General features: G+C 60.4%; 1 protein-coding gene across 7 annotated transcripts in view; it reads left to right on the forward strand.

Moving 5' to 3' along the window:
• The window catches only part of EVA1C (eva-1 homolog C), a 47,382-nt gene that overhangs the window by 21,961 nt on the left and 4,497 nt on the right, over positions 1-20,924 (forward strand). For 2 of the 7 annotated variants that reach the window (XM_037065266.1, XM_037065270.1), the window contains exons 2-8: positions 425-621; positions 3,017-3,140; positions 8,387-8,539; positions 16,266-16,409; positions 19,025-19,105; positions 19,532-19,635; positions 20,241-20,332. In XM_037065266.1, coding sequence (XP_036921161.1) covers positions 425-621; positions 3,017-3,140; positions 8,387-8,539; positions 16,266-16,409; positions 19,025-19,105; positions 19,532-19,635; positions 20,241-20,332 — 895 coding nt within the window. The remainder of the gene's footprint in view (positions 1-424; positions 622-3,016; positions 3,141-8,386; positions 8,540-16,265; positions 16,410-19,024; positions 19,106-19,531; positions 19,636-20,240; positions 20,333-20,924) is intronic. The other 5 variants (XM_037065269.1, XM_037065271.1, XM_037065268.1 and 2 more) reach the window with 4 other exon arrangements.

Raw genomic sequence — 20,924 nt, forward strand, 5'->3', positions numbered from 1 at the left:
GCCCTGCTTGTCCCCTTCCCAGGGCTCAGGCAGGCCCAGGACGGGTCCCTAAGATACACTGGCACCCCCTCGCTGCGGGGGGCCGGCCCAGCCAGTGCACATGAGTGGTCTCCTCCAGACAGGAGGCTGCCTGTTCCCGGGGCACCTGCTCGGAGCTCACCCTGCTCCCAGACGCGCTTCCAGACGCCTTGGCTTCGGGCCTTTAGCCTGCCAATGGGCCATCACAGAGCAGGTGTCTGACCCAGACAGGACCAGGGGCACCGGCTCCCGGAGCCCTGCTCCAGTTCAGGTCTGGTGTCTCGTGTCCTCAGCCACGTCTTCCTGACCAACCAGCCGCTCCCTGGGGACCAAGGTCCACCCGCTCTGAACCGGGGAGGGAGCGGTGGTCCCTGGGCCTCTGGTCACCCGGCTGACTGTTTTCCAGGTTACCTAACCAAACTCCTGCAGAACCACACCGCCTACGCCTGCGACGGGGACCGCCTGGACCTCCAGTGCCCGCGGCACTCCACCATCAGCGTCCAGTCGGCGTTCTATGGGCACAACTACCGAGCGTGCAGTGCCCAGCAGCCCACTGCCCGGGGGGAAGACCACTCAGCCTGCGTGGCTCCCACCACCTTGCAGGTACTGTGCTCGAAGACGCTTGAGGACAATGGGATGGGGGTCTCGCTCGCTGTCTCTCTGTAGACGCACTTGTGGTGACGATGTAGTTCTCGCAAAGCTGCCTGACCCACAGCGCCCGGTCCGCACAAACCGCCACCGAAGGTGTGGGTGAGCCCTCAGAAGGATTCTTTACCGAAACGTCTGAGGAGGATTCCTAGTCCCTGGAGAGCGCCCTTGACACACTCATGCTGCGATCGGATCCGCGGCCCAGGCGGGCTGCTCGTGCAGGACGGCCAAGGACAGTCACGCTGGGCCTCGGACTCCAGGCTGGTGTGCCCCTCAGTGCCCCGGGGACAGGGAAGTCTGCGTGCTCCAGGGGACACCGGAGGACCTCTGTGAGGCTCCCAGGGAAGGGGGATGCTGTGAGCATCCCTTGTTTTGGATGGTCGGAGATAACTGTGTCGTTCTCGTTTGGAGCGGGGACTTTGGGCAGCCTCTGCGGGTCTGCCCTTCTCCGGGAGTTTGGGGGCGGTGGGGCGGGCCTGCTGAGCTGTCCTTTTCGTGGCATTAGGGGAAGGTTCGGTTCAGGAAGAAGTCAAACTAAAACTTCAGGGCCGGTTTTAGACTTCTCATGACTTCCAACCCTCCGAGGAAGGCCTGCTCCGCGGGCCCCCGTGCCTGTGTGGCACCATGGCCTTGGAGGGTGCCCACGCCCCCGGAGTTCCGTGGGCAGCTGGTGTGGTCAGGGTGGTAGAGTAGCTGGGGATCAGATGTCAGTTTGATGTCATGAGTGATAGGAAACAGGGCGGAGACGCCTTTTCCAGCGGGACCAGGGAGCAACGGGAGTGGAGGCAGCTTTGCCCAAGGCCCAGGCGGAGGGGCTCACACACCTCGGTACCGTGAGGACTTCCCCGTTCCTCCCTCCCTCCACTGCTCCTATTCTGAGCACCATGGTGTGGGTGTAGCCACGTGATGGCTAAACACGCCACTGAGCCGTCAAAAGACGTGTTTGCATGAGTCACATGGACGTGGTTCCCATGTCGCTTCCTCAGGAGAGCGCTCCCTCCCCAAATGCCCTGCCTGCCTCAGCCCTCCCTCGGGCTGGCCCCGTCCCTTGCCCAGAAACCCTGCTCCGAGGCCCTGCCACGCGGGTGGGTGGCTGGTCCTGGCTGTCTGCAGCCGTCCTGGGTACAAACTAAGGGCTGTGGCCCATGCCAACAGGGCAGGGAGCAAGCCTGGTGTGTCAAAGTAGAGACCCCCCAGTTCCCTGAGCTCTGAGGCACAGCCCCCCACCCCCCACCTGAGGACGACATGAACACTCTGAAGCAGGCCAGGCGAGCGTGTGCACACACACTTCTGGTGTTGTAAGGGGTGTGTCTGCGGGACACCCCCTGTGCCCCACCCCTTCATCCAGAGACCCTCGACTTCATGCCCCAAACCGCACGTGGGAGCCGAGGCTCGCTGCTTCCTCAGAGGCAGGCGGCCTCGCACGGGGAGGGCCCAGGCCAACATCTGTGCTGGAGCCCCCGAGCTGACCCTGCCGGGACTCGGTGCCCACAGGAAGTCCTTCTGCTCCTTCCAGCTGTGACGCAGCTGGAAAGGGTCCTGTCCTTGGTCCTGCGCTGAGCGCAGAGCCGTGTACCCGTGGCCCTTGGCCATGATGACGTGTGGAGACTCGCCGAGCATTTCTCCTGGTTCCACACACACGTGTGGGGCCGCCTCCTTCACGGAGCTGCCGTGAGAACACGGTGCTCGTGAACCTGAGCCCCATGCAGCCCAACAGCAACAGGTGGAGTCTCAGGAACGGTGCTAGGTGCGCTTTTGTCGTGGGCAGGGCCTGGGCTGGGAAGGGGAGACCGGCGGTGGGACGCTAGACATTTGGGGGCCTGGCTCGGGGTCCACCCAGCGGGCCCTCACAGGAGGGAGTTGCCCAGAGAAACCCGGAGAGAGAGTTGAAGGAAGGGGCCCAGCCGTGCGCTCGGCAGAGCACCCGAGTCCCCTGGGCTCCGGGCCCTCGAGGCGGGCCAGTGGGGGATCCGCTTTCTTAGCTCTTGGCCTGGGTTTGGGTTTGTGTCTCAGGCCCCTCAACGTCGAGCTCTCAGTCCTTGTCTCTAAGGATGAGGAACTGTGCCTGGGATTCCTGGTCCCCAGGGCTCTCAAAGGGACAGCTCCTGAAGCGGACCTCCCAGTCCCTCCAGGCTGCGCTCCGGTCTCGCTCACCTCATCGAGGGCCTCCAAAGTTCGCCACCTTGGCTGGGACTGCGAACCACGGCCCTGGGGATGCAACGGTCGTGCGTGGCCCCGTCAGGCTCCCCCTCTGGTTGCTGTCCCCTCTGAGCCCACCACAGCCCAGGGGTGGGGTCCCGCGGCCACCGGCGTGCTTCACCAGCCTGTCCCCTCTCTGCCCTCCTTCTAGAAGGTGCTAGACGAATGCCAGAACCAGCGGGCCTGCCACCTCCTGGTGAACAGCCGAGTTTTTGGACCTGACCTTTGTCCAGGAAGCAGTAAATACCTCCTGGTCTCCTTTAAATGCCAACCTAGTAAGTACCCGCTGCGGGGACTGTGTGTCTGGGGTGCCGGCTCCGCTGTCGCGCACGCCCCCTGGGGAAGCTCTCTGCCGGGCTTGGGTCTGACTTTGAAACACTTGTACACAGGAATGTGGGGCCCCACCCCTCCCGCTGCTCAGTTTGTGTGGATTGGCTTGTGTGTGTGCGCGTATGTTTACACACACGTGCGTCCATGTACATTCATACAGGTGCCTGAGTTGCACAAACCCTCCTTCTATGTCAAACCCAGCCATCTGGAGGCCGATGGGACCAGGGGCAGAATCCAGGGCCACTGCCCTGGTGAGGAAGCCTTGCTGGGGAGTGAGCCCAGGGACACGGCTGCCGCCCTTGCCTGGGTTCCAGACTCGGGGGACTAGCGCTTCCCCCCCCACGTGCAGCAGGGCTGCTGACGGGGGTCTGTTCCTACAGGGAGGAGTGGCTACACACCTTCTCTGATTCCTGCACTTCCCCCCATTTCCTGTCGCCATTTCATGCACCTCAGTTCAGCTCCTCCAACTGCTCTTCAGCCAGTAGGTCCCTCCTCCCTGGAGGGCCAGCCTGGGGGAGGCCCCAGGTATCGCTCCGCGGGAGGTGGCCGCGTCTAACCAGAATGTGAGGAGTGATTGCCCGCCGGCCCTGCACTGCACTGCCGCCCACACGGTCGTTTTGCTTTCTGCCTTTTGTTCTCTGCGGCCCTCCGCCTCCGGAGCCCAGCGTCTCCCAGGACACAGCGGCCTGGGAGGGGAGGGCGCTGGGCAGCTACGTGCGACACGGCCTCCAGCGCTCCAGTGCGCATCTGCAGCAGCAGCAGCCCGGCCTCCTCTGGGCCAGTGTCCAGGCTCCAAGCCAGACCGCTCCCTGCCAGGCTGGGACACCTCAAGAGGGTCCCGAGGCTCCCGTGGCTCTGTCTCCACAGTGTGCGTTCAACACACACACATGCGTCTGTACACACAGATGGCACACTCGGTGCACACCTGTAGACACTCGCACCCATACATCCCATTGTGAGTACACACACATACACGCTTTCGCATACACAGGGTCGCGAACACCCCCCAGCAGCTCGGGACTTTGCACAGCAGCCTCACCCTCCCAGGGGGTCTCATCTGCTCTGCCCGGCCCTGCTGAGGAGACTCAGGAAAACCCCTTCTAACCCTCCCTGTTCTCCAGTGCCTTCCTCTGCTGCGGAGTCTCAAAACTGACCACGCCTCGGCCACGCCCTCGGCCATGCCCACGCCCTCACTGTGCTGCGTCGGAGTCCCCTTCTCTTGCTCTCCCTCTCTCCTCCGGTGCGTGGTTCAGAAGGGTCGTTCGGAATCCACCCCTGCTCCACATCTTATCTGGGGGTGGGAGTGTGACCATTGGCGGTGACACTGCCTCGAAGGATCTGTATGCGGTAAACTTTTCGTGATCAACGGTGGCAGGCTCCGGCCTCTAGTGCAGACAGAGAGGCCCCAGCGAAATGGGCAGTGTGCAGGGCCAGTGCGTGCTGGGGCCAGGACCCTGCTGCAGGGGTGTGCAGCCCGGGCTGCCCGCAGGTTTCGGTCTGCAAGCCCTTGCTGAGCACCTGCCGTGTGCAGGGGGCGGGGCGCTGGCCCAGGTGGATATGAAGAGGGCTCCCTACTCGCCGAGGTTTCCCTGGGCGGTTTCCAGGGTCCCCACAACCAGCCAGTGTTAGCTGAGATCTCGGTTAGCCAGCTGCTCCTTTGTCCAGGTTCCAGGCCCCGCATCACTTTCCTCTAGATGGATGGTCTCCACTCCAAAACAAATCTCCATAAGACCCCTGGCCCCAGCCCCGCCCTCTCTCCTCCGCAGCCTGCAGCCTCCTTAATTCTGGTCAAGCAGCATCACCCCCACGTGGGTTTACCTGGTTTCTCTGTGACTCCTGTATGGCTCACACACCTGTGTGCACACACACCTGTCAGGACTCCTGCACCTGTGCACAGGCTGTATTGACGGAGCAGAGTCCACCTACCGGGCTGGGGACCGCCCATCCTCAGTGGCTACACCTTGCCATCTAGTGGGGCCCGGCACTCACAGTGGGATCGTGCAGTTCTGTGCACGATGCCCAGTAGGGCAGGGTTCTGGGGGCACTCCTCTGGCACTGCGCAGGCAGCGGGGACAGAGGAGGGCCTTGGGGACAGCTGTCCTGGCAGGCGATGATGGAGCCGAGACCAGCAGGGCTGAGGTTGGTGTGGCACAGAGAGATCAGCCTTCACAGAAGCCGGTGGCCAGGGTGCAGGAGCTGGAGGGAGCCAGCTGGGGCGGGACCCGGGGCCGGACCAAGGCCCTGAGTGCATGTCCCCAGGGGGGGTGCTCAGATGTGGCTGCCCCTCCCCATACCAGCTGCCCCACGAGTGACAGACCAGAGGCCAGGGCCTGTGGCCCAGTCCATTCTCCCTGCTGTAAGAAAACACTGTCACCTGGGCGGCTTCTCAACCACGCTCACTTATTTCTCTCAGCTCTGGAGGCTGAGAAGTTCAGGGTCAAGGTACCACAGGTCCAGTGTCCCCTGTGGTGGGGGGCTGTGGTTTTGCTCTGACATCAAAGGGTGGAAGGGCCCAGGGCTCGGACGCCTGTCAGGAGGCCCCACCCCGGAGACCTCATCCCCTCCCAGAGACCCGCCTCCTGACCCTGTCACCTTGGGCACCAAGATCTCAACATGTGAATTTCAGGGGGACACACAAGCACCCTGTGTACCTGGACATCGTCCACCTGGGGCACTGAAGTTTGAGTGACAGCTCCTACTGCTGCTACAAAGCTCGTCCCCACACTTTCCCGCCCCTTTTCCTTCCCGTTCTCCCAGATCCAGCCTGTGTGACACTCGGCCTGTCCAAAGCTCCCCGGTGCGCCTCCCCAGGGTGCATGGAGGTGGCTCTTGTCCCGAGAGCCAGCGCTGCGCATCTCCCCCTGTGCTGGGAGGGCCTGGGAACTGGCGAGGGCTGCTCCCAGGGCTGTGTGTGTGCTTGTTTCGTGGAGGGCTGTTTTACCAGCAATCCTCACGAGAACCTTCTTTCCCCCAAGCGCGCCCCATGCTTCACCTCCCCCCGAATCTCACCCCTTCAGAGAATTTTGGGCACCTCGAGGCTCTGGGTTCACAGCCCTGTCTGCTGGGTGGCGGCTGCGTGACTTGGACAGTAGAGAGAAACTTCCTCGAGCTCCACAGCTCAAGGGTGAGCTGACGGTTGTGCCCCTCCTGCCTTAGGGTTGCTGTGAAGGCCGAAAACACAGTGCTGGGGGGGAGAGGCTTAGCACTGGGCCCGTCATGGAGTGGGGCTCACTCACTGGTAGCTATTATTCCAGCAGGCAGATTAAAGGAACTCTTGCTAAAACTAAAACGTGAGTGACTGAAAGGCAGTGACACACTGATGATTGGGAGGGTGGGAAATGGTCTGTCCTGGGTGCAGGTAGCAGCAGGGTGCATTATCTGGAGAGAATTTAAAAACGCTAAAAAGTGACTGATCATCTGTCTGTGTGTTAGTGTTGCCAAGCACGGGTGGTTGTGAACGAGGCCCTCGATAAGGAATCCCCCCATGGCAGGTGACGCATGCTCCGCTGTGTTATTGCATGATGGATCATGACCCCGCCCTCTGATTGGTGGAATGGGGGGGGCGGGGATTCGTTGCTGTTGTCCTTTAAGCAGAGTCGTGGCTCCGCCTCCTGCAGGCCCCGGTTGCTTTCCCTTCTAATCAGGGACCACTCACTGAGCGCTCCAACCCAGCTCTGAAACAAGTTCCTTTTCCCTAAGAAAAGCATCAGGTCTTTCGGGGTCCAGTCGTTTCAGACTCCAGAAATGTCACTGTCAGGGGACAGTGAATGGCACATTCCCAAGGAACCAAGGGACTCCACGGAACACGCGACAGTAACCCTGAGCCCATAATGTGACACTTGCAGCCTCTCAGTTCCAGGAGAGGACAATCACCCGAGACTCCGCATGTGGGTGTGGCTGGCGTCCGGCCACCTTTAGTGAACCAGCTTTTTAAGGCCGCACAGAGATGGTGGCTGATCAGTGTCTTTCACAACAGGCCTTAGAAAAAGGAAACTCTTATAATTTAGAAACTCCTGAGAGAGGACGGAGGAAGAAAAAGAAAGCAAGCCGGCAGGCAGCCCTGTGAGAAAGTTTCCAGCGTTCCCTGCCGCCTGCTCCTGGCCTCAACTTGGGCGTCTCTGCCCAGAGGCATTCTTGACATTTTGGGGTGCTCCCCGGGCAGGCACGCATGAGCTCTGTTGCCCGTCCCCCCGGGTCTGCCCAGGCCCGGTGCTCCGCAGCGGGGGGCCGCTGTTCTGCCCTGGCCTTTGAGGTCAGCCCTCCTTCCGGAGTTGCTGGGATTGCACGCTTCTCAAAGCACTGTGGAGCTGCTACCGGGGCGGACGTGACTCACCCGGCTCAGCCCTCCCAGGCGGGGTCAGGCTCAGCGTTCTTCTTATTTAGAAAAAGAAAACAAAACTTTTCTTGGCTCTAAGTTTAACCTGTTCCTTTACGATCCCAGTCCCGGGGTAAGGGGCATTCTTGGCGTTTGGTCAGTGACCTCTGCTGGCTCCTGGGGTCCCGGCAAAGGCCAGTGAGGAGGGGCCCTGAGCACTGGCAGCCTGCTTTCTGCCCCGCACCCCCATCAGTCTGGGGTTCCCATGGTCCCGCATTAGAGAGCAAGGCCCAGGCCCCAGAGCCAATGGTAACCCGAGCCCCACAGTTACCCAGAAGTTTGGCCTCACTGCTCCCTCTCTGTTTTGGGGAGAAAGGCAAGGGAACTCACAAGTTCTAGAAAGGTGGAATTGCTATATGGAGACTATTTTCTTTCATGTCTTCAGTTAGGGGCTTAAGCTTCATCAATTCCAGTCCCACCGGCCACTGCGGCCCCACTGTTGGCCGCTTGTGCTTTGGGGTGGGTGTGGGGGGGCAGCTTTCAAATTGGTTTGCTTGCAACCCAGAGTAAAGAAAGCATTCTACATTTCAGCCCAATAAAACACTCACATAAGTGGGAAAAAAACCCCGATTAGGTTGTTAAAACAGTGCTTACCTTCTGCGATGCACATCGATGCTCTCTGAGCTCTTCTTTGTGGTTTGAAATCGCTGGTCCCAACACCCTGAGTTGGCTTCACAGCTCGGTCACGGGCGAGACTCGTGTAGCTTTGCTCTGAGGTGTGTCGGGGCCCCGGGAGCGCCCGCAGAGGCCCGGGCAGCACTTGCCCGGCCCGTCCGAGGGAAGCTGATGGTGCCGCCGATTTTGTCTCTGCTCCAGATGAGCTGAAAAACAAGACTGTGTGTGAGGACCAGGAGCTGAAGCTTCACTGCCACGAGTCCAAGTTCCTCAACATCTACTCTGCCACCTACGGCCGCAGGGCCCGGGACTGGGACCTGTGCACCTCGGGGGCTCAGCGGCTGCCCCCCTTCGGTAGGTGTCTTCACGTGGCTGTCTGCGGGGGCTGGCTCCCCGGAAGGGACGCTCGCCGTGGCCTGTACTGGGTTTGAGGGAAAGTCACGGGGAAGGAGGACCTGGCTCCCCTGAGGGCTGCCTGCCGCCCCACACTCCTGCATCTGTCCCTTGTCCAGTCATTCCACACCGAGCAGCGATCGAATGCCCGCTGAACGCAAGGCCCCGTTCTGGGCACGGGGCGTAGTCAGTGACCACAGAGTCCACGAGGAGCTGACCTCCCAGCAGCGGACGAGGACACAGTGAGAGGACAGATGTTACATGGGCTAATGTGTCATATTTCAGGGGCACGTGAGCACTCAGGGGAACGGCACGTGGGGAAGGGAGTCGGGGGGACGGGCTGCAGAGAGGTGCAGGTTACAGAGTGGTGGTGGACAGCCAAGGAGAACCTGCAGACAGATACCTGGGGCAGGTGTGCAGGTAGAGAGCAGTGCCCGGGAGGGCCCTGGGGCTGGGTTCAGTGCTGGGGAGAGAACTCCGAGAGTCCTCCTCCTTAGCTGTCTGCAGCTCTGAGCTAGGAGGCGAAAGCTCCACCCACCACAGACGCCCCAAGTGTTATTATTAGTTAGGGTCTCGGGGAGAGACCACAGACAGGAGATGTGGACAGAGAGATCGGCCGTATAGAACCGGCTCGGGTGGTGGTGGGGCTGCTGGCCCGAGATCTACGGGCTGGGCTGACAGGCTGGGGACCCAGGTAAGAGCTGGCGTTCAGTTTGAGCCCGAACTCGGCGGCGAAGCAAGCTGGAAGCCCCAGACAGAATTTCCGAGTGCAGCCTGGAGAAAATCCCTTTTTTGGAAAACCTCCATCTTTGCAATTAAGGCCTTCAACTGATTGGTCGAGGCCCGCCATGTGACGGAGGGGAATCTGCTCCTACTCAGTCTACCATTTAAATGTTTTCATGTCTGAAAAATACCCTCGCAGCCACCCTGGGGCCAGTGTTTGAGCAGGCGACCGGGCGCGACAGCCTCAGTGAATCGGCACACGGAGTGAACCCTCACACGCACGCTCCACGGCGCTGAGACAGGTGATTGCTCCCTGCCTCTCACCGGAGAGAAGAGACCCTACGGGGAAGCAGCCCAAGGCCAGCACTTCGCCCCCCAAAGTCTCAAGAGCTTCTTCAGGAGTGAATCGCTACAGTTTACTCATGGACCACAAGTGACATGAAACAAGTTTAAAAAGAAATTCACGTGGAAGTAACATCTTGGGTCTGAAAAAAACACAGAATGACCTCCCCACTATGACAGACTCCTGTGAGAGACCCAGGAGAGAACAGCAAACAGGTCAGAAGGCATGTGTGTGTGACCCTCAGCCCGTGTTCTGGAGAGAAGGCCTTCTGTCATGGTCACAGGGGTCTTTTGGAGGCAGAGCACACACAAAGGCAGGCCAAGAGGGCCTGCAGCCACGCTGCTCGGATTGGGGACAGGGCTCCGTCTCCGCAGGCTCAGCGGCCAGGTGGGGCAGAGAAGCCCTTGCTGGTCAATGGCACCAGCCAGGCCCCAGCAAGTGCCATGTGAGTCCTGAAGTCCCTTCTCCCTGTAACACGCGTGTTCAGAATGTCTGCAGCCCTCTCCCTTGTTCCTGCTACGGAGTTTGGCCGGGGGACAATGACCTTGTCATCTCGGGAGCCTGCCTGCGCCCAGGCGTGCCTTTGTCCCCAGGGTGGGACACAGGGTGGCTGGTGGCACACAACCCTCCTGAACATCCTGCAGGGCCTGCCCCCCCACCCAATCACCTGGTCTCCCCAGCTGGATAGAGCGCCCTTGTGATCTGACCTCTTCCTGCAAAAAGGGGTTCAGTTCCTTAACATGGGAACGAGGCACCGGGTCCTAGGCCCGCTGACGCTAATAGAGGCGGGCGGGGACTAGAGACGTGCATTTCGGCTCTTCCTCTGAGCGGAGGGATTTGGTCACTTGCGTGGCCAGCGGGATTTGGTTTCGAAGGAGGGGCAGCCAGCTAGAGACTGCGCTAGCAGACACCGAGGCTGACAAGACTTAGCTGCTGGGCTTGTACAGCCTGAGCCCTGGCGGAGCCTGGGGGGCGGGGAACACCTGCTCTCCTCCTTCTCTCCCCGCCAGGCCCCGCCCCCTCCCTTCACAGTCCAGTGCTCCTGTCCGTCACGCTGGAGTACTTTGAGGTTTGGGATGAGCTCTTCACCGAGGTCCAGTCTCGAGCCACTGCCCCAGGCCAGGCCCGGGCTGCATGGTGGAGAGGCTCAAAGGGGGCGTGGCCAGGCTTGAGGGGGCCGTCACCACCCACCCCCTGCCCAGTTTACTCCACGTGGAAGTCACCCCTCTGGTCTCTCCTGCGGGTGAGCTGAAGGGCCAAACAGGGTGCGTGTACGAAAATGCGAACCACCGGCTGCCCGGGCTGGTGCCTTGTCCCGGTGTAACTGAATCCGAAACTGATCACTCCTTGGCCCAGACGACGGTGCGTGAAGACTGTGGACTGTGGCTGGCCTGCTTGCCCCGCAAAACCACCAGCTTATTCTTCCTGTGTGGACACATTTTGGTATCTCTCTCCTCAGAAAGCGTGCTCTTTGGACCCCCGTCTCCCGCCGGCTGCCCATCCTCACCTCTGCAAGCCCACTGGGCTCTGCCCCTCTGCTCCCAGCCCACTCGGGACTCGGGCCTCTCTCACTGGGACCACCCAGGCCACCTCCTGGCCTGTCTCAGATCTTCCCTGTCCCCGGTTTCCTCCCCACCCTTAGTGATGGTTCCGCCTACCAGCCAGGGAGATTTTGTTTAAATTAAATCTGATCACTTGAACCCCTGCTTACAGCTCTCCGCTTTGCCCTCTGGAGTGAAAACCAACCCACTCTCCCAGCTGTGGCCTGGCCTTCCTCTCCTTCCTCACGCCCCTGGAGCGTCCGCCCTCATGCACACCCCAGGGCCTTCGCACGAGCTCTCCTTCTGGCCTGGAATGTTCTCTCCACACCTCTGTGCACGGCCGGCTCCGTCCCTCCGTCTCTTCACTTGGGCACCGACCCAGATGTGGTCTCAGGAAAGTTTCCCAGGTCCCCCTGCCGTCATGGCACCTCCAGCCCACGGCCCCTCGAGCTGTCCCCTGTTTGATGGCCTTCACAACGTGGACGGTCTCATCTCTGTGCGGATGGCTCAGCTCCCAGGCAACAGTGAGCCTTGTGGTAACGGTGTCTGTCTCTGACCTCCGACCTCCTGGCAGCTGGGGAATGAGTGTGGGGACGCGTGAGTGGATGGGCCCCTCCCGAGCGAGGCGCCACCTGGGCTCCGCGGCGGGTGGTTGCTGCCCGGAATGTGGGCCTGGAGTCGTCGCGGCGCCCAGCCTGTCAGGAGGTTCTGGGAATCCACTTTTGCTGTCTTTCAGTGTGAGATGTTCCCAACTTTGTAAACACTGGCCAGCCAAACCAAACACGCCTGTAGGCCACATCCGGGCCCCGGGCTGCCGTCCTCGATCTCTGCTCTGGGTTCTGTGACCGCTGCAGCTCGGCCCTGGTCTGGAGGAAGGGGAAGGGCCGTCGGGTCCGGGCCCAAAAGCATGACCTTGCAGGATGACTGCCCAAGGGCCTAGTGGTGGGGAGTCACCCGGGCCGCACAAAGGTCACGGGTGCTTCTCTTCCTGCATGATGCTGAAGGCTGGTGCAGCCCATGGGTCTCAGAGCCCAGGCGGCTCCTGGGAGTGCACGGGGCGGAGGCGGCTGGGCCTCGGGGCTGAGAAAGCCGCGTGGCTCTTAAACTGAGGACACGCCGTGCCAGTCGTCCATGAGAGGTGGTGATTTCCACGACTGTTATGACATCGGCCAGGTTGGGGTCAGCAGAAGGCACGTGGCCCACTGGTGTGGGGGGCGGGATGCTGCTGGCCAGGCCTTGGTTCTCCCCACAGGGGTCTCCTGAGGGTCCTCGGGACCTGGCCACTGGCTCCTCCCAAAACAAGTGATACCAGAGAAGCCACACACCACCACCTCCACCACGGTGGGCAGATCACAGACCAGCTCTGACTCCCTGCAGGAGGAGGTGACCCCGTGTGGATTCGGGAGGTAGGACCACTTGTGGCCAACTTGGTGGCTGCTGTGGGCTGGACCATATCCCTCTGAGAGTCCCATGGCTGAGTCCTCGCCCCCAGGCCTCAGAAGGCGACCGTATCGGAAGAGAGAGTCGTGAAAGAGGAGGCTCGGTTAGACCGATGCCCTGTGGGCGCTGACCCAGGGGGACCGGGACCCTTATTAGACCAGGAGACGAGGACACAGCCACACACAGACGCAGACCGTGTGAGGGCACAGGCGGGGCGCGGCCATGGCAGGCGCAGGCTTGAGGCCAATCTGCAGACCCCTTGGACTTGCCGCAGAACAGAGGGGAGGTGAGCGGTGCCTGTACAGCAGCCCAGCAGACACACTCAACGCCGGACCCCACAGCCATGACAGGACGGGGAAGACGCACGAGACCCGTGACCCAGCCAGCCGGACCCTGTCTCCAAAAGGTGACCTCGCACAGTGTGCAGGTCCAGGCAAAGGTGGGCCTTGTGTCTTACTGTGAGGGTGCTGGCCCAGAGACATTTCTGGAAGAGCCAGCAAGTCAGAGCCCTGAGAACCGAGACGCCCGCTGGTGGAAGAGAAACTCAAAGGAAGGCGTGAGAGTGACTGGTCACCGTCCGTCCCGAGCGGAGGCCGGCGGGGCGGCATCCAACCCCGGAGGGCGCGAACCTTCCCGCAGACCTGGCGTGACCCCTGGAAAGGAAAGCAGGGCTTCAGAAATGGGGCCCCTGCCCGGGCGCCCACTGGGCCACACCCTTTCCTGCTGCTGCTCGTTTTCTGGCCGGACTCCTGGGGTTCTGCCGGCTCCTTAATGAGAGGATGAGAAAGCCGCCCCCTGGGCCTCCAAGGCAGAGCTAAGGCCGCCCCAAGGCCAAGTGTGGGCAGGCCTGGACTTTCCAGCCGAAGATCAAGGTGCCAGGGCCTCCCACTGCCAGAACTGCTGTTGAAGCACGGCCAGACCAATTATCTAGGTAAACACAGGTTCCGAGGAGCCATCAGCTTCAGTTCCCGTGCTAAACGGTAGCCAAAAAACCGAAAATCAAGTGCTTGAACATCTTGTTATCACACGCGCTGGGGCGGAAGGCAGTTGGCTGGGAAGACAGAGTGCGAACAAAGTCAAGCCGGAGGGGAATAGCCGCTTTTGCGAGTGCAGGGTCCGGCAGGAGCATCACCCTCGTGAGCCTGGTTGGCAGGGTCACCCCACGGGCATGAGGGTTTACAGTCTTAATTCGGCCATTTCACCTAAAATGCCCTAGGGTGTGCTTGACTGTGATACTGTCACATTACAGAATGACATGCTTGTGATGGTTTTGTCAGGAGAACCGGGGCATCGCTTATGCGGGACCCTGTACGGAAGCCCAGCAAACGGTCAGAGCTCAGCAGTGACCCCTGGGATGGTCAGAGCCGAGTCAGACCCGGTCTGACCTCAGTGACCTCGGCCTCTTCCTGGAAATACCCTGTCACCTGGACCAAGTCGTCCGCATCCAGGGTCACGAGAGTGCCCTGCGTGCTCCCGAGGGTCACGCTGGCCACAGCCCACCGGGAGGCAGGGCCTGGGGTCTGATCGGTTTCCTTTCTCTTCCCCTGTCAGCCTTGAGCAACGTGGCCGGACGCACGCACACTCTCGGGATGGAGACTGTTTCTGGGGTACCGATGCAGTTCTGGCAGGAAGGGGGGTAGGTAGGACTTTTCTGAGTGTCAGTTCAGCACTGTGGTTCCAGAGCCTTCATATTTTGCCCTTTGACAAAATGATCGGTGGCCTGGAGCTCTTGTGGACAGTATCATGCGCGTGTGCAAAACTCAGCTCAGTGAACACACGAAAGTCGCTCAGACGTCTACCCGTTGGGTCTCGTACATAGAGCTGGTCCCTTTAAAATGAGGTTTCTGTTAAAGTGCTCACAAATGCGCCAATAAACAGAGAAAGGCAGTGTATGGAGACATACATGTGGGCCCCACGGAGGGGAAGGACGCACGAGTGACCGGAAGGGTGCTTTTTGAAGGTTAACAGTTTCTTCTTGATGGTGGGATTTCCTGGGAGTTTTGTTTTCCTAGTTTTGGCTTCTCTGGCTTTTCAGCTTTTCGACTACAAACACGTACTTATTGTGTAACACAAACAACAATCACAGTTGTGTTTCAAAGCGTCAGGCTTTTACAACTAATTTTATCATTCAGACTGTTCCCTCTTCCCAGTGCAGGTAGTTCATACAGAAATCAGACCTCCCATTATAAGTTCTCTTGAGATTTAACAGGTTTTTCAACTGATAACTGTTCCCAGCTAAGACCCCAGTTAATAATGAGGCTTGTGAAGACGGCGAAAGTATCCACCACCTACAACACAATATAAAAATAAACTGGAGGAGAGTTCAAAGAATATATCTTCATTCCCAGTTAAACCTCTCTCAGCTCCTGGGGCAAATCGAGTTATACTAAAGAATAGTTCACTATTACATTCGTAAAGTTTTACATTTCTAAAAAACTGCCTTGGTGACCCTCATATTCAAAAACTGTCTTCTATACAGATGTGGGTTTTGTTTCATGTTTCAAAAAGGTCCATTTTGTGCCCCTTTTTGTCAAAGCAATGCAAACTTGCAAACTGGGGTAGCGTCTTAAATCGATCGGGGAAAAGCCTCTTCCGGTCAGCGCACACAGCCCTTGCTACGGCCGGGCAGGTCTCCCTTCGATCCTTCTGCCCCATATCCACGTCCAGGGCTTTAGCTCTTAGTTCTGACCATGCCAGGTCCAAGGATGGCACTGAATTTAGGCTGCAAGCTGCCCAAGTCCTACCGACTGCCCCACCATCTAACGTGAGGTGGCCCGGGGCTGAAAAGGGGGCATCGGGTGCCGGCGTGGGACACGCTAAACACGACACTTTGTGTACTAGTCACACCAGCCCACGAGTCAGCTCCTGGATGTGAGGACACAGGCTTAGCAAGAGGGCCCAAGGTCACAACCTTGGCCACAGGCAGAGTGTCTTCCAGAAGCTCAACCAAGCGACTCCCACTCAGGCTGGGAGTGAACAACAGGGACAGCCACCTTCCCCTGTGCCCGGCGGGAGCCTCCCAGAGGGACAGGGAAGGGCAGTCTCTGCGGGACACAGGAGGGCCAGTCCTGTGAGATGGAAGGGCACTGCCCCAGAGCCTGGGCTGACAGCAGGGAAGGGTGCATGGCCCTTGCCCCTCAGGGCGTGTGCAGTCCTCCTGCAGGTGGTGGACACTGACAGAATGCAGCACACCGTGGGGGCGCGGCAGCCTGCAGGATCGCAGCCCCCAGAGAGCCCCCTCTGGGCCCCGGAGGCCATTGCCCTTGACCCTTCAGGCCTGGGGTGGGGCACACTCCTCGGCCAGCCCTGGGGTCCTGTTCCTCCTCTGGGATGTTGCACACCCACGCACACCCTCGTAAACTGTCTCTCTGGAGCCCCCGTGCCACCGCCCACCGTGAGCCCCGGTGGCCTGCTGGGACCCTGAGGGCGCCCACTGCTCCTTGTCCCACTCTTACTCTTCACAGAGACGGCCTGCTGCCTTGGGCGGCACACAGTGTGGGTTGGGGGGCGGGGGGCAAACCCTGCGGTGCGGCAGCACTGGCCTCTGGAAGGCAGCTCGGTGTGTCCATTCCGGAGTGGCGCATGCGGAGTGCAGGCTGAGGCGGGTGTGCCCTAAAGCCCGGTCGCCGTGTCCTTTCAGACTGCCTGTCCTACTCGGCGGTGCACGTGCTGTCCCAGAGGTGCTACGGGCGGCAGCGGTGCAAGGTCCTCGTCAACAACCAGCACTTCGGGAGCCCCTGTCTGCCGGGAGTGAGGCAGCGCCTCGCTGTCACCTACGCCTGCGGTAAGCTTGCGCCGCGGCCAGAGCTGCTGCCCTGGAGGCCGAGACCGTGCTGGCCAGCCCAGCGCCGTGACTCCAGCAGCGGCCACGCCCCCCAGGCCAGAGCCCCCTTTCCTGTCCTTCTCTGTGGTTCATGGCCTTCAGTCCAGATGGGTTTCCCAGCCCTTCTAGCGTCAGCGGGGGCAGCAGACAGGGAGGGTGGGAACGCAGCAACAGCGGGTCACTGGATGTGCCTGTGCGAAGGGACTCTTGTCTGTGCCCTGGGAGGCTCTGGAACGCGTGGGTGAGTCACTGGAGGTCACAGAGGCACAGTCGTCCCTCCGGCCCTGCTCAGTCAGGAGCTCTCTGTGCAGCAGGCCCCGCCCCAGGTCGCCATGGTGCTGGCCATAACCAGTGACACACGACTTGACGCTGTTTGGGTGCCTGAGATAAGACAATGAAATGCCGGGTCCATGCGATTCCAGTTTGGTAAAGCTGCCTACACGGAGCCCAGCAGCTCATTGCTCTCCGAGGTGGGTTTCCGGTTTGTAATCCAGACGGGCACTCCTTGTTTTGTTCTGCTTTGTAACGAACGTGAAAGGGAAGGGTGACAAAAGGCACTGTGACGAAGGAAGGACCTGACACCTGGGCTCACAGAAACCCCTTCTGCTGCTGGGCTTCCCGAGACTTTGCGTCCCGGGTTCATGGAGGTATAACTTGCAGGTGGCGCCGCTCACCAGCCACAAAGTACACCAAGTGTTGGGTTTAGGGTTCAGGGTCACAGAAGGAAGCCCTGTCCCCTTAAGCCGTCCCCTCCTGGTCCTCCCGCCTCCACCCCGGGCACCCCCTAACCTAGTTCTGTCCCTGCAGATCTTTGAAGGTTATCAGTTTTCAGGGAGTCACGCCACATGGGGTTCTTTGCGACTGGCGCCCCCACTGGGCACGTGTCAGAACTTCATTCCTTTTTACGACCTGGTGATCCTGTTGCCTCCCCAGCCTTTTCTATCCCAAGCTAACGCCATTGTCCTCGGCAACGTCCCAGCTGTAATGTTAGTTGCAGCGAAGTGACCGCACCGACGTATTTCCGGTCACAGCACTGCCCGCCCACCCGCCCATCCTGGGCCCTTCTGTGCGCGGCAGCAGTGGGCAGCACGGTGGCCGTCCTGGCCCAGGCTCCCCAGGCAGCCCCAGGGGTCACCCCCAGGTTCTAGTGCTTCGGGCCCTCCTGCCAAGCGTAGGGGATGGGCAGGGCAGGGCAGGGCGAGAGCCACAGACGAGGCACACGTCCTGTGCCTCCTGGCACGAGGCGGGGGCGGGTTCCAGGGCTGCCGTGTGTCTGAGTGAAGAGAAGGTGGGTTTGGGTGCCTGGGGGTCCGTGCGAACGTCTGCGTTCATTCGGTCATGTGGGGCACATGCTCTGCGGGAGCTAAGGGTGCAGTAATTTACAGAAGGCATGGTCCTCGTGTCATGGGGTTATCGGGTGGGGGAGAAACGGACATCAAACCAACCACCAGGTGAGTCTGCGGCGGCCTCTTGGGGTAGACGCTGTTTTGGGGGACAGCAGGGCCCTGTGGGGGAAGTCATGGCTCCCGGGGTCCTGCGTCGGCCTGTGGCGGCGTGTGCGGCCTCCCTGTGCGCGGGGCTTGCAGCGTCGTGGGGAGGGCGGGCCTGGAACAGGCAGCTATGGGACGTGGGGGGGCTGAGCGGAGCTGCTGGTGAGGGGGAAGACCGTAGGCGTGGCCTTCGATATCCAGGACCAGGTCCTGAGACCCGCGAGGTCTGTTCTCAGGGCCTCTTTGGCCGAATCTTTACCTGCCTTCCCCCAAAGGCTGTCACGCTGCCCTCCTCATCTTCCTGTGCTCCCGATTCATCGCCCTCGGAGGGCCGCTCCTGTGTGGGGCCTCAGGAGTCCTGTCAGGCTGATGACGGGCAGGGGGTTCGCAGGCCGTGGGTGAAGGCAGAGGGGGCCTGGGGGAGGTCAGCAGGGGGCTCTGCGCTGTCACAGTCATCCTGTGTCACTGCATCTCAGGGATGTACACGTGCAGAGCTAACAGCGTCACTGATGTACAGTTTACACACCTTAAATCCACCCACTTAAAGCAAAAAATGTACTGATTTCTAACCCACACCCAGAACTGTGTGGCTCTCACCATGCTGCAATTTTAAAACATTTCTGTGACTCCCAAAAGCTCCTCATGCCCATGCCCCCAGCCCCCAACATCCCCCCACCCCCCGCCCCCCGTCCTAGGGAACCATGAACGTGCTTCCTGGCTGGACAACGTGACCGTTTCCAACTATTGCATGTTAACAGGCTCAGATGGTACAGGGCCTCCGAGTCGTGTTTTCCAGGCTCGTCTGTCCATGTTGCAGTGTACGTTGAGTTCTAGTGGGTAGACATTCCACATTTTGTTCATTTATTCTCCAGGCTGTTATTTTAAATACTGCAGGACAGGCCTGGACCCCCGTCTGGGGGATCTGAGGGTCACGCAGGTGCCCCTGCTGTGCATGCGTGCCTCTGATGAGCAGAGCGGTTAACACGCCGATGTGCCAACTGAGTGTTTAATCTTCTCTGTACAGGTTGCATTTGAAGTATAGACTAACTGAGCAACATCTTTAAAACCTTTTTTTTCGGTTTCTAGTTCCCAAGCACATACTCACAGCGATTGATCCAGCCGTGGCCAATCCGAAACCTTCTGTGAAGCAGGAAGACAGTGACCACGGTAACGTTCACGGCTCATGGCCAATGCCCCTTGCTATGTGAGGGGACAGCACACGTGCTCAGTGCACTGGGGATCGAACGAGGGGTTCACTGTGGCGAACAGCTGTATTTAATGGCTGACATTGCATCTTGATCTTTGAACTATATGTGGAATAAGTCCCCCACCCATTCCCCTCTTAGTTCCTGAAAGAAAGATCCAATTGCTGTGGGGGCTCCACGGTGAGCTCGTTGGGAGGGTGACCGTGGGGCACCCGGTGCCACCTTCCCCCTCAGGGGCTCTCGGACTCGGCCACAGTGGGTGGGATTTGGGTCTCTGGTCAAAGCCAGAATGGAGTCCCGGCCCTTGGGGCTCCTGAGAGAAACCACCAAGCACCTGTTAAGAATTTGGGCTTTGGGCGGTAGAAGTTTTGTGTTACTTTTATCGCAGACATGGCGTCTGTCCCACCTAAATATAAAAAGTGTGCCTGGCGTGGGGACACGTGGGGAGGCACCAGGAAACGGAAATCTTGCCTGGACTCACTCAGGGCTCAGACGACACTGCCCTCGGTGTCCCGAGGCTTTGTCCCTCGCCCTGCGTCCCCCCACCCTGCCGGGCTGCGCTCTAATCCCAGGGACACCTGGGTCCCGCCGCAGCAGCCACAGCCCTGCGCTGCACTTCCTCAGAGGCTTCGGCCTGACACCCCCAGGGTCCCCCAGCCCCATGGCTGCCCCAACGGCAGCTTCCACACTGTCATGGAGTCTAACCAGTCACCCGAAACGGAGCTGCCCTGCACGTGTCATGTCCAAAAACAGTCATCCAGCACAGCCACCTCCGTGACGAGAGGCTGGCCCTCCCTGTGCCCAGCAGGGTGGATGGCGGCTCTGTGGCTGAGTAAGACGTCACTACACGTGCAAATGCTGTCGCCCGAGGGACGGGAAATCCACGTGTTCCCCACGGCAGGGGGGTGGGTGAGCGGCCCCTGAGCTGCAGCTGGCTGGTTCGGGAAGGTCTCAGTCCCTGTCACCATTCCACATGCTGGGGACACTCCCTGAACACTCCCTGCGCTCCGTCTTGTCTGGCCACTGTGGCCGAGTGTGTGTCGTGGTGGTGCCCTGGGAACCGCTGTGCCTGACGGCCTCCCCTCTGCTCCCGCCGCAGGTGTGAAGGCCGACCCCAGCGAGTCGAGGGTTCCAAGGAACGACGGGGCCATCGTCAGCAGCTCTCTGGCAGCGTTTGCTTACATCAGAGGTAGGTGGGGGATCGGCATCAGGGGACGCTGTTTGGTCCCTGAGCTCCGACGGTTCAGGGAAAGCGACCGTGAGTTAGACATGGCGGCTGGCATCCTGAAGTCTGCGGATGCAGGGCCTGGCCGAGGCACCTTCCAGCCGGCTGCCAGTGGGAGGGAAACTGGGGGGGCGGGGGAGCAGTCGGGGAGAGCCACAGCGGGGAGGGGCGGAGCCACGGGCATTTTCTGCTCTGAAAAGTAGGAACTGGAGGGACGTGCTTCCAGTGCAAACACGTGGGAAGGGCCTGGGGTTAGCGAATTCCACCTGGGGCTGCACGAAAATTGAGCCAAAAGATCACTGAGTAAACAAAACAGGCCGCGCCCTGTGAAGACAGAGTCCCTCTCCGAGTCACGCTGCCGCTTCTCCTGGCTGCCAAGGCTGCGCTTGGTTTGTCCCCCGGAGCCCACGGACGCAGCCCTGTGTAACCGCAGAGGCCGGCGCGAACTCTGGCGTGGAGTGGCCCTCCCACCCGTGTGCCCTCGAGCTCAGGCCGGGGCCTGGCTGTGACTCTGTGACTTGTGGCAGAGCCCACCCCACTCTGTCCCAGGAGCCAG

This window comes from Sturnira hondurensis, unplaced genomic scaffold (assembly GCF_014824575.4).
Source record: "Sturnira hondurensis isolate 20B ecotype Veracruz unplaced genomic scaffold, ASM1482457v3 Scaffold0015596, whole genome shotgun sequence".
NCBI classification, from domain to species: Eukaryota; Metazoa; Chordata; class Mammalia; order Chiroptera; family Phyllostomidae; genus Sturnira; species Sturnira hondurensis.